The sequence below is a fragment of the Leopardus geoffroyi genome, chromosome C3 (assembly GCF_018350155.1).
Source record: "Leopardus geoffroyi isolate Oge1 chromosome C3, O.geoffroyi_Oge1_pat1.0, whole genome shotgun sequence".
Lineage (NCBI taxonomy): Eukaryota > Metazoa > Chordata > Mammalia > Carnivora > Felidae > Leopardus > Leopardus geoffroyi.
Window position 1 is genome coordinate 11,781,338 of NC_059338.1, and position 17,326 is coordinate 11,798,663.

At 44.6% G+C, this 17,326-nt stretch overlaps 1 protein-coding gene across 2 annotated transcripts in view; it reads right to left on the reverse strand.

Annotated features, from left to right (window-relative positions):
• Positions 1-742: 742 nt before the first annotated feature.
• MARK1 (microtubule affinity regulating kinase 1) overlaps positions 743-17,326 on the reverse strand; it is a 121,543-nt gene continuing 104,959 nt past the window's right edge. Inside the window, exons 14-18 of one of the 2 annotated variants that reach the window (XM_045455717.1) lie at positions 15,713-15,813; positions 14,257-14,421; positions 12,852-13,103; positions 6,611-6,655; positions 743-2,837 (exon numbers count right to left, since the gene is read on the reverse strand). In XM_045455717.1, the coding sequence (XP_045311673.1) occupies positions 2,483-2,837; positions 6,611-6,655; positions 12,852-13,103; positions 14,257-14,421; positions 15,713-15,813 (918 nt within the window). In that variant the 3' untranslated portion in view covers positions 743-2,482. The remainder of the gene's footprint in view (positions 2,838-6,610; positions 6,656-12,851; positions 13,104-14,256; positions 14,422-15,712; positions 15,814-17,326) is intronic. The other variant, XM_045455718.1, reaches the window with a different exon arrangement.

Genomic DNA, 17,326 nt, shown 5'->3' on the forward strand with positions numbered 1-17,326 from the left:
GTCAGCACAGAGCCTGACGCGGGGCTCGAACTCAAACCGCGAGCTCATGACCTGAGCCGAATCAGATGCTTAACCGACTGAGCCACTCAGGTGCGCCCAGATTTTAAGTGAACTCTTTCCTTGAACAATATTACTGGGTTAAGGCTCTAGGGTATATTTCATCTTATTATTTGCCGAGTATTTATTTATCAAGTTAAGTACTGTGCCCCAGTCTCTACAAAATAATTAACTTAATATTAGGGATGTTGTATCCAATAATATTTAAACAGAAACCAAGGAAGCCCTGACATCACACAGCCAGTGAATATAACTGGTATTATTTATGAAAACATATTGTAAAATTCTTCTAAATCTTAAAAAAAAAATTATGTTGTCATATAAGATGGGAAAATCTAAAGTGAATATCAAGATTTCATTTTCAGTTCATAAAAAATATAGTGAAATTCCTTGCCACAAACACACCAGAGTTAACCAGAGTGAGAAAATGTAAAAAACAAAACAAAACAAAACAAAAATCCAACCCATCAGTTTCTACCTTGGAAAAGGCATGATGGCTATTTTTTTTTTTTTAAAAAGTGTTCTGATGATAGGAATTCCTATAAAAAGAGTAAATTTTTCTTGTCATAATGACATTTTGAAAACCTACATAGCTTTACCCCCTGTGTACTAAATGTAGGACACAAGGAATACACTCCCCATGCAGAACACGTTTGTGCTAGAAAACAGGTAATTCACATTCTGGTAAAGAGCAGAAGACAAGTGCTTTATTAGGAGAACCGTTCAAGTAAAACTTCAGTGTGCACCAGTGAGAGTGAATGGAGATTTGCATCAATTTTTCTGAACGAACACTAGGTTAAAAAGGGGCTACACAGTTTTGTTTTTTGTTTTTTTCCAAACACCATCCTTTGCTAAGGCAAAAATACACTTCATTTTAGAACAGAACTGTTACAGAAGGAAGCTACGTCACAGTACAGTACAGAACGTAAAGTCCACCCCAGTCGGGAAGCCACCACGGGACGGCACGTCTCGTCTCCCACACGTGGAGCGCTCTACTGCAGAATTACAGTATTTACCACACCTTTATTCTCTCCTAAACCGATGAAGCTTGGATGCGCTTTCTGTTTCTCAGGAGTGCGCAGATGGGGCCCATATGTCGATATTACAGTAATTACAACATTAAATAACATTGCACAGTCAACCTCCAAGGCTAATTCAGTATAAAATAACAAGTATTAAAATGTACCTTTACTAGTGGTTTTACATCGCATGTATCACTGATCATGAAAGAAAACTAGGCAAACGCCCAATTACAAAGCTGCACGTTATAGGCATAACGATGTGGAATAAATACAAGAGATCTGGCAAAATATGAAAAACAAACAGGTTACGTGGGAACAAACTGAACAGTCACATAAGCGTAAATCAATAACACACTGTTATAAATAGCATGATTTGCTCAAAAGTCTCTTAAGTACTTACAGATACTACTGGGTCGGGGGTGGATGGAGAGGAAAGGAGAAGAGGCAAATGTTCCCAATGCCAGTTATTTCCTGAGGTGGCATTATTTCTTAACCGATGCATCGATCAACACTGTGAAGATGAGTTTGTGCTATGAGACAGTCCCGATGTTCTTAGATTTCTGCCATCACGTTGCGGTATTCAGCGACAGTTTACGTTACAAGAGCCAGATGAAGTACTGATTCTTTTTAATTCTGCTGCTACATTTAGCAGTGGGCCAGAAAACACTCTAAAGTTTAAGAGGAATTGGATATAGGTTTAACTTTTCCCCCAGTATTTCTTAGCTAGCTCAAGGCAAAGCTATTATTATTTTCGTGTAATTTATCTGAAAAACTCTAAGTGCCAACACTGTAAACATTTTGTATTTTCTCAACTAAACCTTGTCTGAGAACAAGGGTAAGAGCAAAGATAAGCAGGAATAATTCTGTGTATAGTAAAGCTGATCTATCAGCTTGTGGTTTACATTTAAATATGATTGAAAAATAATTTTTAAAAGTCCATGCTACAATTTTAAAGACTATTTCTGTGCACTTTTAATTCTGGACACAATTTTCAAAACTGCATGATGGAGGTAAGAATTTAAAAAACCCACCAGAATGTAAATAACAGGGAAGAACACTTCCAACCGAAAGCGTCGAACATACATTTATGTGCAGAAATCTAGACAACTATACAAGTTTTTAAGCAATCATCTGTTTTATTATACAACTCTATGAACAGAAAATGAACAGAAATACACAATATACTTACCTGTACATGTGAACCTACTTTTTTAGCTACAGATATTATACTTCATACTGACTTTAATTGTACAGTTCATGACTATGTATAACCTTATTGCATTAAGGGCAAATTCTACATGGGGAGATTCACAGGCCAATCACGTTGGGCATTACCAATACATTCAAAAACTGTACCTCATATGTGAACGTTATCTTCCCTGATCCTGTAAATTTGAGTTTCTTTACAGCTTAAGCTCGTTTGCTATTTTAGATGCAATGTTCTTGAAGGCAATCGATGTCCCAGATATCCGCTTGAAGCGGACCCCGTTGAGGGACAGGCGTGGCAACTTGCAGACTTCCATCTCCCACTGCACGAGGCTGTCCTGCCTCGCGTCTCCGTGGACACAGAAAAGCAAAAACCTCTCTTTTTGTTCATAATCACAGTTATTCGCATCTAACACTTTCCGGATCTCTCTCATCATGTCATTGGGGTCCATGGAACTAGTGGTCTTCATACTCCACGTGAACCGCAGAGAACGTGGCTTAGAATCTTTACCCTCTTCCTTGTCTCTTTCTTTCGGTTCCCCTGACGTGCTTCTAGAAGAAGAGGGCAAAGGGAGAGAATGGAAACAGAAATTCCATTCAGCAAAGAAATCAAAGCACACATAAAGTCTAAGTGGTCAGGATTCAGTGCCTAATGAAACCACCCAAGTTACAGACTACCTTCAGGTAGATACGAACGTTTGTGTCACCCTGACGTCGTAAAACCAGACCCCGGGACGCCATCTGCTTTGACTTTGTTTGTGGGAAACAACTTTACAGCTGAAAGTGAAGAACTTGATACTCTGTCAGTTCCTTCCATATTTCTCTAAGTTGCAAAAGCAGATTCTCCATTTTCTGCACATTTACACAGATAGAAACCACTAGCATTCTGCTTATAAATACATTTTTAAAAATGTAAATACCCTTTTTTTCTACCTTTTTTTGGGTAGGAAAAAGACTGGGGACAAAGATGCTAGTAATGGCCACAGAGGGGTTATTTATACCTAACAACACTGATAGAGAATGTTGTATTGCAATGCGGTAAAGACGTCAGGTCCCACACGACACGTAGAAGTGTAGACGTCAGGCCCTCTGAGGGTTTCAACATTTTGCTAAAGACATCCTTAAAAAGTAGTCTACAAGGCTCCACATGACCCACGCTCCACCCCCCCCCCCCCCGCCATCTTGTATTATCTTCTTCCCTGCTCACTCTTATCAAGACACACTGGCCTCCACGCTAGTCCCTGAACGTACGGGGTCTGTTCTTGCCTTAAGGCTTGTGCACAGGCTGCTCCCTCTGCCAGGAATGCTTTTCCCTCAATGGCTGCGTGGCTTCCTTACTGCTTTCAAATCTCTGCTCACTTTCTCCACGCAGTTTACCCTGACCACCTCAGCTCCTACCATGGCATGGCCAACCCCCAACTTTGTTCTATTTCCACCTCTGTAGCACTTACCACATTCTAATATACTATTTAATTCATTTATTACCTTCATGACTTACTGTCTGACTCTACCACTAGACTGAAATTCCAGGATAGCAAGGAGTCCTGCCTGTTTTGTTCACCGATACTGCTCCGGCCTCTGGGACTGCGCCAGGCCAATGGTGGCTGATTGACACATATTTGTTAAATCAATCAACCTTAGTGAATTGTCCTTACTGTAGGCCTCCCATAAATAATACAGAACCAGAGAACCAATTTCAAATAATCGTAGAAAGCTAGACTAGATTATTTATGATTCAGAAGACCTATAGTTAAATTTGTGGAGCCATTTTCTAAAGATAGATGTTGCAATTCTTACTTGCTAACCTGTCTCACTTATATGTGATTTCAAGAAGAAAGGATATACTTTGAGAGGGATTTATAGCCTACTACATACATATTTTGTATGTATACATACTTTATATCAACATTATCCTCTAATATATATTCATGTGCACATCTGTGTATGTGAATTCTTATGTGTACATTTGCATATGTGTTTTCCTCCTCATTCCTGGTACCTGAGCCCACCGCTCTGCAAACTATACAAGCTTGAGAAAATAAGGAGAGGAGTAAGTAGAGAAAATGAATTTCTGAAGATTGTTAGGTAAATACGGACAGTATTTATTTCCGTGTCTTCTCTACCATGTTCTTTGTGCTCACTGAGTCTAAGCCACTGCATCGTAAGCCTCCCTGGGCGTGCGGATCTCGTGAGGACCGGATGCACGAGTCCGGTTATGGAATCAGCATGCTAGGGCTGGAAGGGACCCAAGAGAACACGTGATTGAACACTCATTTTAAAAACAGAACTGAGGGGCGCCTGGGTGGCACAGTCGGTTGAGCGTCCGACTTCAGCCAGGTCACGATCTCGCGGTCCGTGGGTTCGAGCCCCGCGTCGGGCTCTGGGCTGATGGCTCGGAGCCTGGAGCCTGTTTCCAGTTCTGTGTCTCCCTCTCTCTCTGCCCCTCCCCCGTTCATGCTCTGTCTCTCTCTGTCCCAAAAATAAATAAACGTTGAAAAAAAAAAAAAAAAAACCAAAAAAAAACAGAACTGATGGCTAGGAAACGTACATTACTTTTCTAAGGTCACAGAGCTAATGAGCTGAAATGCACAGACCAGCAACCAAGTTTTCCTTCCGTTCCACCAGGGAAACCTGGTGGCCTTGGGACGACAGGTATACACAAGATGTTTCTCTACATGTATCTCACAGGCATCGCCACTAATGACATTAACTGTAGAGAGATACAGAAAATGCTAATTCTAATTAGAATTGCTAACATTTATTAGGCACTTACTAGGTGCCAGGAACTGTGCCAAGCGCCTAACACGCATTATTTACTCATTTAGCCTCTCTAACAACCCTAGAAGGCAGCTGGGATGAGGAAGTGGGGGCAGGAGGGTTAGAGTGACCTCCTAAAGCCACATGGCTAGGTAAGGGGGAAGACACAGCTCAGACCCACGGGGTCTGGCCCGGAGCCTGCGCTGCTCACGGTCGCGCCCGGCCACAGCTCTGCAGTGACAGGACTTCATGCTGTTCCTTCCATGTAAAATGGCCGCTATGAGAATTAAATGGCCAGCTAGGACCCTGTAGATAGTAGGGATTCAAGAAGTTTGTTGAAAAGCAAAAAACAACCCCGCTGCCCAAACCCAACAACCAAAGGGACATGTAGTCACATCGCAAGGACAAAATGCATGCAGACCATCAGCAGCCACCTGTGACTCTCCCTACACTATCAGGTGTCTCCGGGCAGGGGAATTTAGTGGAAAGGCAGGAAGAGACACAAGAGGCTCAAAAGTGATAACTGAGGGAGGGACGAGCTGAAAACAAATGTCCTTCATGTCTCTTTCACAGGCAGAAGAAAAGTCCAGGATATCTGTCCTGCCTCCCTCTGGCTGCCTACCGGGGTGACTCGGGCACCTAACTCAATAAAGAAACATTCCCACTATTGTGACTAAGCAAATAGAGCACAGGTGGCAAAAAAAGATTGCGTAGGAATGCCTGACAAAGTTTTTCCAAAGCTCGTTGTGTTTTATATTTCTATTAATTTTAAGAAGTAGAAGTTAAATTGGGGCTTGTGCTCAGCTGGGCCAAAAATAGCTCCTGAATGAAGCTGGGGCATCTGTCATACTGAGGAACTGCCTGTTGAGGTTCTGCGACGCGTATGGGATCCTTTAATGCTGGGATACACTCAAAATGACTTCATGCCTTCTTTTCTTCAACTTCCCGTTTGAAAACATGGACCCAGGCACAAACACGTCACTAAGGTGCTCCCCAAACCAGCAGCAACGGTACCTCCCGCCCAATTCCCCCCACCCCCCGGAATTCGGATGGGGCTCACGTTTGAAACCCGGTGTCAGCAGGATCACACAGCCAGCGCTGAACGTCAAAAGCCACCAGGGAGGCTGGGTGACAGTCCTAAAATGTGGCCTACCACTGAATGCTCAACCTAACATGTCCTTCTCACGCTAAACCTTCCTACACATCTGGTTACCCCAGTGTTCTGTATTATCTGACTAATTTTAGTTACATTCTTTTGGTGAGAAAAAAAATCGATCCATATCCCTCTAAGAATTCTCTCCTGCTAGGGTGTATTTTGTAGGACAGGAAGGCTACTTCTCTACAAGGCCTACCAGTCAAAGTAATGTTTAGAAAACACACACTCGAATTAACTTAAACCTCATTAAACGCCAGGCGACATCAGGAAGACCCATCCCGATAGAACAATTGAAAACACACATACTATCTGGCTATTGGCTCTATTCAGCTTTATGAGGTGCTGTGGGTATTTCGAGGGCGCGGCTTCACACACGGGGGCCTAGCAGCGAAGTATAATAGTGGCTCCTCACCTTGAGGTGTCTGTTCTGCCACTGGCTTCGCCTTCACTTGGATCCCTCAAAACAAAGTGAAGGTGGAGATTTAATGATAAGAGTGAAAAATAGATCAAGAAAACCTGCATCTAACATGATTTTAAAGTTAACTCGTTAAGCAAACTTCCAGCGCAACACTTCTCGGTTACTAGGCAGTCGGACACCGCTTTGCACGCTTTCACGGCACCAGCTTAACGGTCATCTTATTGAGCGTCTACTGGGTATTCTCAGAGAGGAGATGCCAGCTTGACAGTTTAGGACTGCTTTTGTTTTCGTTTTCTTTAAGCAGGATCCTCCAATTCCCAGTCACAATTTTAAAGTCAGAATTTATCGTTTGGTTGCGTTCCGTTCAATCTACAGTTAAAACCATTTAATAATTTTCAACAGCAAGATCCAACTTCGTATTGGTTATTAAATGTAATTCTAGTAGTCGCTCAATTTAGAAAATACATAAATTAGCCTTGTAGTTAAAGCTCAACATACAGAAGTGTTTCTAAAAACAAGTACTGATTTTTGCATAAGCAATTAACTTAACTTCAGATGTGACACTCATGATTCATGCACATGATGAAATGTTACAGCAAACCAACAGCCTATCCAAGCAGGTGAGTCTAAAACATGAAATCAATCTTAAACAGAAACATTGATCTTACCTGGACATCCACCTGTGAAATAAAACCAGGAAAACTCCACTAATTGTCCTTTTGTTGAACATCATGAATGGTTTTTAAGTCTACCAAAATTTTAACTACTCTGTCATTGTCAAATGCAATTCAGAATCGACACAGGAGCATCGAGCTACACACCAGTTTAAATGTGCGGAGCTGACTTGGGATAGCGAAATACCACCACATGGCTGGGAAAAAAAAATGACCAACTCAAACCCTTAAGTTCATGTTTTCTTAATGTTTTAGCTATTCTGGAAACATTCATACTATTAACGTAAAGTGAATGCAATAGGAATAAAATCAGGGCCACTGTCCTCATTCCCTAAATTACCAAATCATATCCATACACTAAGCTCTAAAACTCGAACTGGAGGTTAAAAATACAAATGCCTTATGCATCGCCTTTCTTGACAAACATACTGTGTAAAAACCATCTCGCTCTCTGAATCAAAAAGGACAAAGAAGACATATTTTTGCATTCGGATGGTGGTTTCTTAAATTTCCAAGTTTAATAACTGGCGTTTTCAACAGGAAGTGTAATGCTTCAATGACATCTATGTAAAATTTATCTTGATTACAGCACACGCACATAAATAAAACACTGACATGTACATTTTCAGTCACATGTTGGTGTGCTGGTATAGACTGGAGGGCAGCCCAGCAGCTGGGAAAGACAGTGATGCCACCGCTTTCATACAAAGGAATACACGTCTCATGGGGCTTTTCTGTTCTCTTTGTATTTCGCCTTGTAAGTCATTGTTAGCAAACACCTATTCCACTGCTGCTGAACTGTAAGCATTAGGGATGACACCCTCCTCTGACACTACTTCCCCTGCTGCAATTGTTGAAACTGTCACCGACGGGTCACGTCGTTCCCGCACCCTGCTCCTGCCTCGTGGATGCCAACAGAAACCCTGACTTCAAGGCATGTCTGCTACCTGGTGAAGGTTTCAAATCGTCCAGTCGCCACGGAGGGAGGCGGCTGGGGGTACAGAAAGCCAGCTGGCTCTAACACCATATGCAGCGTGGCAGGGCTCTCCAACATTTAAGACTTAAAAAAAGAAGCCAAATATCTTACACATAGCAAGACATACTCAACTGAACGAATTTGGTTATTCCCTATTAAGAGAGAGCTATGGTTAAAACTCTTAAGGTTTGATCTAATCTCCAGTTTACACAGCAGCTCTATAGAACCTGTGCAAAACAAATGGTTCTAAATGCTATTTAAAAGGCTTTTGAAATAGTGCGTCTACATCCTCCCTTGACTGAGGACTCTAGCGGAAAATCACCTTCCTAACTGGCAAGTTCTTTCCTAAGACCAGAAAGCCACTCTCTCACGTGGTCGTTTCAGCCTACAGCCTCCTCACCGGCCGGGAAGAACTTACTAAGTGGCTTCTTCTTTGTCATCACGGTTTTCAAGTACATGAATGATTAACTCTGAACTAGTCTCTATCCTTCCCTTCTTAAAGTTTAGCAACCCCGATCCCTTTCCTATTTCCCCTGCAACATCCTGTCTTTCCATCTTTTTAAGCAGTTGGTGGCACACGACGTAGTCGGTCCCGAAGTACGTGAGGTGTCGTGGGGCCAGGTTGGGCCCGGATCAGCCCTGCCCCTGAGCGTTCCCGGTTATGCTGCTGGCCACGTGGTCTGCCCGCGTGCGGGTTCCATTTCTTCCGGCCTTAGGCACAGCGGAGTGAGGAGGGCAAAGGGAACAGAGAGAAGGGCGGGGCTTGAACCCAGGATGGACTTAGGAAGACGCGAGTGGGAAGGACTGACAATGTGGGAGCTGAGGTGAGAGTGACAAATAATAAGGCTGGGACAGCTCCGGAACATCAAGAAACTCTCCAGTTTACCTCCGAGGCTCCAACCCTCCCCAAAGTGCAACATGCTGCACGTACACAAGACCCACTGCCCTTGCAGCCTGCCCGCGGCTGCAGAAACCGGCAGGTTCACTCCTGGTCCCGAGACCGATGCTTTGCGGTCTCCTGCATCAGATCGTGAGCGGTGTCTGCACGGCCCGCTCTCAAGCTACACAGGGGGACGTGAGGGAATCCCGTACGCACGGCAGCGAACGCAAACACGTCCACAAAGCCAAAGCTGTCCACGTGGTGACAGGTCACCTCACGGGAGAAGTGCGAATTTTTCCTCTTCTCTAACCAGACCCAGGATCAATTAAAACATGTCAAAAATCAAAAGACGTTAAAATCTGCTACCAAACTGCTGACAAAGGTCAGCAGACAAACAACCTCCTTCCTGCCCTCTCCCCCGCCCTGGCAGCCTCCCAGGTCCCTCTGCTATGTGACGTGTTCAGAAGCTGAGAAGAACATCGTGGAACTTCAGAAATGTTCATGCTGGCTCCCCTCTGAGGCTACGTCTGAACGCCCTTAGCCCCCAGCCTTATTCTCTATTTTGGGACCTGCTTCCTGCCCGGCACTTACCAGGATTCATGACAACCTTATTTGCTCACTTTAAAAATTTGTCTTCCACACTATTTGACCAAATAAGGAAACGTTTATCGAATGTCATCTTCTGTGTCATAGTAGGCACTCGATACTCAGCAGAAGATTTAGTGGAAAACAAAGCAAACAAGCACATCCAGGTTCTCAAGGGGCTCATCTCAGCTGCAAGAGAGAGACGGCGAACGCCATGCCAAGCGGGGTGTTCGGGCAGGTAGTGTGGAGCGCTGTGGAGGAAGACAGAGCTGGGAGAGGGCGTGTCGGGAGGAGGAGGCTGTGATTGTAAAGAGGGGACTGAGGAAGGTCTCACCGAGGAAGGGACACTGCAGCAAAGACCCAAAGGTGGTGCAGAAGAAGCCGGCCGTGGCGTGGGGGACGAGGACTCGGGGCAGAAGGAACAGCGGCTACGAGATCCCGCCCGGGCCTGGCGTGCGCGAGGACATCCAGGTGCCCCGTGTGGCCGGTGTGGGACCAGCGAGGGGAAGGGGCAGAAGAGGGGTCAGAGCAGAAATGCACGGCCAGACTGCGTAGGGCCTGGGAGGCCACTGCGGGCTTCAAACTGTATTCTGAGCAGGGTAAAAAGCAAGGGGACAGACAATGCTGAACACAGAAGAGGGGGCCAAGGGCGGGAGCGAAGAGACCTGTTCGCAGGGGGGAAGACGAGCGGGGGGTTCGGTGACCGAGAAGCTACGTCCAGGAGATGTTGGGATGGCAGAGAGCCACGGCCACAGGCCAGCAGGCCCGGAGTGTGCTCTCAGAAATAACTCAAGGCTTGTGGTCCGAGAACCAGAGGGACGGTGCTGTCGGTACCCAATGTGGTGAAGAATGAGGGAGGATGCTTCTGGGAAGAGGAGAGAGAGCTGCTGGGAGACCATCACACGTCGGTGCGCAGAGGCTGGGTAGACACTGGATATGTGAGTCTGTAGTTCAGAGGAGAGAGCTGGGCTAAAGGCAGAAGTGTGGGAGTTGTTAACATGGGACGGAATGCAGGGTCACGGGCCTCAATGCGATCACCGCAACAGTGAGGCCAGCCAGAGAAGAGAACGTGTCCGAAGCCTGAATGCTGGGGCGATCTGACAGAGGTCAGGGGGAAAGGCAAGGGGACCTGAAAAGAACCAGCAAACAGCCCGAGAAGGAATAGCTGTTTGAGAGGGAGGAGGAAACCTAAAAGCGAACGGGAAAACGTTTCAACTGCGTGCAAGGCGGCAGAACTGTGCGAGATGCTCCTGGAGTGGGGGCCGCGTCGGTCTCGCTCACCAACAGCACCCGGTACGGTGCCCAGCAGGGGCAGGGCCTCACGTCTCTTAAACTGATGGCTCTGTGGCAACCCTTCATCCAACCACCCAACAGACTGTCTCCAGGCCACTTTCTTGCCACTTCTGTCCTGACCTGTCAAGGGCCCTTTTACTATGTTCTCTCTAGAATCAAAACTTTCATTGCAAAGTAAAGGGAAATATTTTACACAAGGCTTCATGTACAATTAGTGATCAGGCTTTGCAACTCAAAACCATTTTCCTTCACTTTGAAATGAATCCTGGCTTAATCAGGAGAAAGTACTGGCTTTTAAAAAGGGCTTTAAATAGTGAGCCACATTCCAACAGCAGAAACCACTGCTAATCTAACTAGGACCCTGCAGGTGGACAGCCAGCATTATAGTCTGTCATGCTGAGTCTGAGCTTGTGGGTCTTTCTCTCTCAAGGTGTCAGGCTGCATGGTCAGTGCCCAAATGGTACATCATTGTTGATACGGTTAGAAATTGATGTTGTGTTTGAGTATTTAAAGTTTTAAATTCAGGGACGCCTGGGTGGCTCAGTCAGTTGATCGTCCGACTTCGACTCAGGTCATGATCTCACGGTTCGTGAGTTCAAGCCCTGCATCAGGCTCTGTAGTGACAGCTCGGAGCCTGGAGCCTGCCTCGGATTCTGTGTCTCCCTCTCTCTCTGCCCCTCCCCTGCTCATGCTCTGTGTCTCTCTCTCTCTCAAAAATGAATAACATAAAAAAAAAAATTAAGTTTTAAATTCAGCTGTGATCTTGGGCACACTGGTCCATGAAAAGACAGGAGACTAAAGCTGTTCTTCTCTTTTCTACTCGCACTCTTTGAAATCCTAAAACACTAATAACCTGGACAATTAAGTATTTAATTAGTATCTTTTAAAGCAAGCATAATAACTCCTCCCGTTTTAAAGCAAGCGTAACAACTCTCCCTGCTCAAATGTCTACATGGTACAGAGCTTTACCCTTCCCCCTCGTCACTGCCTGTGCCATCCCCGGGCCACCCCAGGCCGCTGCTGTATTGCTTCCCATCACAGCTAGCTGCTTACAGGCCTGCCCCCTTCAGGACTGCGCACAGACGCGGTCTTGTTCCTCTGCGTCTTGCTCCTAGCACAGGGCTTTGTACATACAGGATTCTAGCAGGCTTTTAGGAGGACCTAATAATAGATCAAATGGACAGCCACCGCACTGTGCTCAGCAACCTCCACAATCAGTATGTGCTATGCGATCATGCTTACGCTTTAGAAGAGAGCACGATTCCGCTATCTGATCAGAAGTTTGCTATGCTTGTGTTCATTGTGTGTCTGCTGTATTTTCATGGTAGGCTTTGGGATGTAAAATTATTTAAGTCATCTATGTGACTCCAGTACACAGGCTTTTCACAGGGAAGGAAAAAAAAAGTGAACTAGATATTATTACTGAGTGATGTAGAAGTATTCCCAAGAGATATTATTTGAAGGATAAATGGAAACTCTGATTTCCTCTTTTTAAATCCAGGGTTTTGAGTTGGGGATAATCTTTTTGTTAAAACACACACATTTTTTTTTTTTTTTTAATGTCAAATTTTTGCTCTTTCCAATCTGTTTTATACAATTTAAAAATTCTTATCTTGCCCATTTTTTTCTCTGTCTCTTAGGGGAAAAATACTTTACATCTGCTTTGATTTTCTTCTTCAAACTTCTGTAAAAGAGGGGCTCTGGTGAAATACCATGAAACCACTCTGGAAAATCACCGCAAAGATTAAAGAAAAAAAAACAAAACAAAAACAAGTCTCCTTTCTAATTCCTAGAGGAAGCCAAACACCACAGCACCTCGGTACTGACCTGCGCACGAATTTGGATGTTATTTTGCTTATTATACCCGTTGACGTTCCCCTCCTGGCGTGCGCGAAGGCGCCCGTCTCGTGGGAAGGGGAAGCGGGTGGCCCGTTGTGTGCCGCGCTGCGTCGCTCCCGGAGCTGTTCGCCGTGGAAAGTACTGCGGCTAGAGCTCCCCCGGGGGAAGCGGGTTCGGTCTGGGGTGCTGGCACTAATACTGTGAGCAGATGGGGAAGCAGCAGGCGCTCGCTGGGTTGCCCTGTGGGGACAAATGAAGATCTATTATTCACAATAATGGCAGAGAGAGCTCTCATGCTAGAAACTACCCGAACCTTGCCATGGCTACTTCCGTTAGGCCCCATTTTCTCTGCTCATGTTAGACATCCGCGCGTTAGCTGCATTTAGGGTATCACTGCATGGAGAGGGATAACATTTCAGTTTGCAACTAAACGCCTTTTATAAAAATACAGTTATTAAGGATTGAGAAGTTATTGAAACAAGGATACAAATACCCTTCAGTATCAGGAATGGCAGACTGGGGCTGCTGCATGTATATTTTTTTACTATTCTCTTAATTTCAACCATTCAGCAACGTGGAACATGGATTTTACTATTTATCAGAAAGCATCTGAATGGAGTCATTTCCTATTTAGAAGCTAGGCCTCAGGGACAGCACGATGCTACAGGACATCACCAATACGAATAACGAACCGAACTAAAGATGTTCCTGAATTGGAGAAATCCTAGCATAGACAAATACTAGAAAAACAGGCATATCATTTTGTACCTAAAAGGGCTCTTTGAGATCATCTGTTTCCCTGACAGAGAAACAAAAAGTCTGGTTTTACTTCAAAAAGGTACCGGGCAGCAGCCAGGGTTAGCCAGAAGTCTCCATTCTCAGTCTCAAGTATTTTTGTTGTTAGATCATAAAAAATTCAATTTACCTGAATGACAAATCAGGCAGCAATACTTCAGGGATGGATTTAAAACAAGATCCTTACAGAAAATTCCTCTAGAAAATGATTTAAGTCATAAGCAACATTTTTGAAAACAGGTAGGAATGTGGTATGTTTATGTTACGATTCAACTTTTCCCTTTGCTACAGATCCCGAATCTTCTCAGAAAGTTCTTAATGCGATGGTGCCTATCATGTATTTTTGTTTTAATATTTACTTATTTATTTTTGAGACACACACACACACACACACACACACACACACACAGAGACACAGAGAGAGGGAGAGAGAATCCCAAGCAGGCTCCACGCTGTCAGTGCAGAGCCCGACGCAGGGCTCAAACTCACGAACCATGAGATTATGATGACCAAAATCCAGAGTCGGATGCTTAACCGACTGAGCCACCCAGGCGCCCCTGGTGCTATGTTTTGAAATGAGGTGCACCCAGCGCGTTACCCGGGCCGGTAAGCTTCAGAGCCGTCTTTGATGGTTGGCAGTGTAACTTTAACAGGGTGGCCGGAAGTGGACATAGACTTCTGGTGGCGTGGTCGAGCCGAGGGGACAGCAGAAGCCACAGCCGAGCCTGCAGAAGATATGCTACTTGCGGACATCTCCGTAAGGCTTTCGACAGAAAACAGTGGAGACGACCGTGGAAATGTAAAAAAGAAGAGAAACTGCAGTTTACTAAAATTTAAGAAACAGACCTTTAAAAATCTAAATCGACTGTACCTTTCATGACTGAGACACTTAAAAGAATTTACATTAGTGGCGTCATTCGTGAATAACAAAACCGTATTCTTGCCAAAAAGGTACAGAATGAATTTACCACCACCTTCCACTGAAAAGATCTCACACGAGCTTCTCTACAAACGCGAATCTGAGAAGGCATGAAGTTCCTTTTATGATCGGAGACCTTTTCCACTTCCCAACACTCAAGAGTTTGATGTAACATGCTGCTGTGGTTTATTGTTCCTCATCCAGTAAGAATTCATAATTACAGCAAAAATACAGTCTCCAGAAACATCATCAAAATGCTTTCAGCTCATATTATTAATCAATAGGTTAACTGTCGTAGGTCAAAGGAGCTACAGATTAGGACTTGGTATAGGAAAAGTAATACGTCAGAAATCAATCCTCAACTCCTTTTCTAGCCTGAAGGATCTTCTATCTGAGGATAATACATTTACTTTGCACGCCTTATAATAACACTTTACATGTCCGTTAATGGAGAGGAAACCAGTGGTAAGCATGCCCTGTCCAGTCCACTGAAATGACGAGGAATGGGGCTAAGAACGGAATTTTATTTGAACAGGCTCCCTGCACTTTGGTACTATATTGGCGAATAGTCCTTACAACTCACGATGAAAAGAAGCTAAATTTTTTAAATAATAAAAATAATATGATTTATCATTCTTGAAAATAAAACATGTTGAGAATTCTATGGTTCTCAATCATCAGTTAAGATGGCCACATTTCTTTAGAGGAAGAAAAAGCAGACCTTCATTATTTGGATACAACAATGGCCTGATGGGAGGGGGAAGGGTAAGAAACAAAGGTTAAAAAAAAATGAAGTCAAAGATAAAAAGGAAGCAGCACGTAGACAAGAGAACAAGACTGAAATTAAGATCAGATTAGGATGATTAGTATGATGTGCTTTGTTACAGGGGAACACTTACTACCAGATTTTATCTAGCAAAGCTCGGGGTAAGAGCATTTATCTCCCTTTTCCCCAAAGTAGGTTCCCATCCGTCCATTCTGGTACAGGAGGGGAGACGCCTTCGTTAGAGTGCTTGCTTGCAACCATTCTCTCTAGTACTCCCTTTTCCTCTTGACCCGTTCGGCTCCTCTTTGGGCAAGAGCAGTCCTGCACGAGGATGACAAAGACGGCACCATGTGGCGCTGTGACAGGTACCTGCTGTCTTTTCCGTTCTGCAACGCCACGTATCGATCTGCACTCCTTTCACACACATACGTGTTCCTTCTTGCCATGCTACCTCCAGGATAGACATTGCTCTTTAAGAATGAAAAAAAAAAAAAAGCCATCTTAAAATTGTAGCTGTAGCTGTGGAAAGTCAAAGAAATGAATTTAAGGTGCAAAGGACTTTGAAGAAAAAAAAATCCATGGCAGCATTTTCATTTATCAGAACCTTACCTTAATAAGCTCGATCTCACCCACTCCTCCCTCCCTCCCCCCACACTCCCCTCACCCCCTCTCTCTCAGATTGTAGGAGTGAAAGGCAAAGCCTAACAAGCTCGTATGATTTCAGCTCGTCCTCTACAGCAGCAGTGAGCAGGTGTTTGGAAGCAACAAGGAAGCTGGATTTCTATTCTTCCCTTTAAGCTGGTGGTCCGGAGAAGGGTGGGGGCAGGGGTACAGGCAGCGCTATGGAACCAGGGGCAAGAGGCGACTCCACGAGAAACATCACCACAAGCCGGAAACCTGTGGCGGTGACAATGGCGGCCCCCTGGAAACCTGCAGGCTGCCATTCTTCACCTGCTCAGGGGACCCCCCTCCCACCCCACCCCAGTCAATGGTAATGTTAAGGGGACTAAATCTCCAGGGTCAGAGACATGCCCTGCTGCGGCCACCAACAGTGTGCGTGTGCAGGGCCTCAGGACATTCTCTCATTGCAGGTCTTAGCCAGGAGGCAAGCCGAGTCTGAGAAATTCTGGAGAAATGAGAGGGAATAGGCAAAAAGGGACAGAATCTCCTTGTCATGCACACAAGCACTGATCTATAACCCCTGCTGTCGTGCCTGCCCAAATCCCAACTAGTTACTAGTACTAAACTGTACAGGAATGACTTCCAAAAGGGATACATAATCTTCTGTTGAATCCTTATTCCAACAGAAAAAAATACCCTATTTCTGGCTAATCGAACTTTCACTATTCTCTAAAATCCATAACCAACTTAAAATGTGTTTAATCATAAGGGCAAGAAAGTTAATAGATATATGCTTCAACTAAGTTTGGAGGAACAAAGAAGCCTCATATAAACAAAACTGTTAAAGTGCAGATTTCAAACTCTTCAAAAGTGCAGGCTCCTGGGTGGAAGGAATTTTGTCACCATTTACATAAAAAACAAAAACTAAAAGCTATACCAGTACGGCAGCAAAACAGACTAAGATTATGAAGAATATGTTTTTAGGTAAGACACTGTCCACATTAAGTGAAGGCAGAGAAGTCAGGTTTCACCATGGAGAGATGCATTATGAAACTAGCTTGCATTACAGTTCTTAAAAAAAAAAACCTTTACTTTTGATGATTTCATCATTTGGGCTGTATTGTCACAGGAGCAACCTAATTGTGCACAAATTCCTGGCCAATTGTCTCTGGCCATTTTCGGTAACACTATTTTGCTTCTCCAAGTGTGATGGGTGAACAGTTTCTCCTTCAAAACTGTGCCTTCTGGGGGCGCCTGGGTGGCGCAGTCGGTTAAGCGTCCGACTTCAGCCAGGTCACGATCTCGCGGTCCGTGAGTTCGAGCCCCGCGTCGGGCTCTGGGCTGATGGCTCAGAGCCTGGAG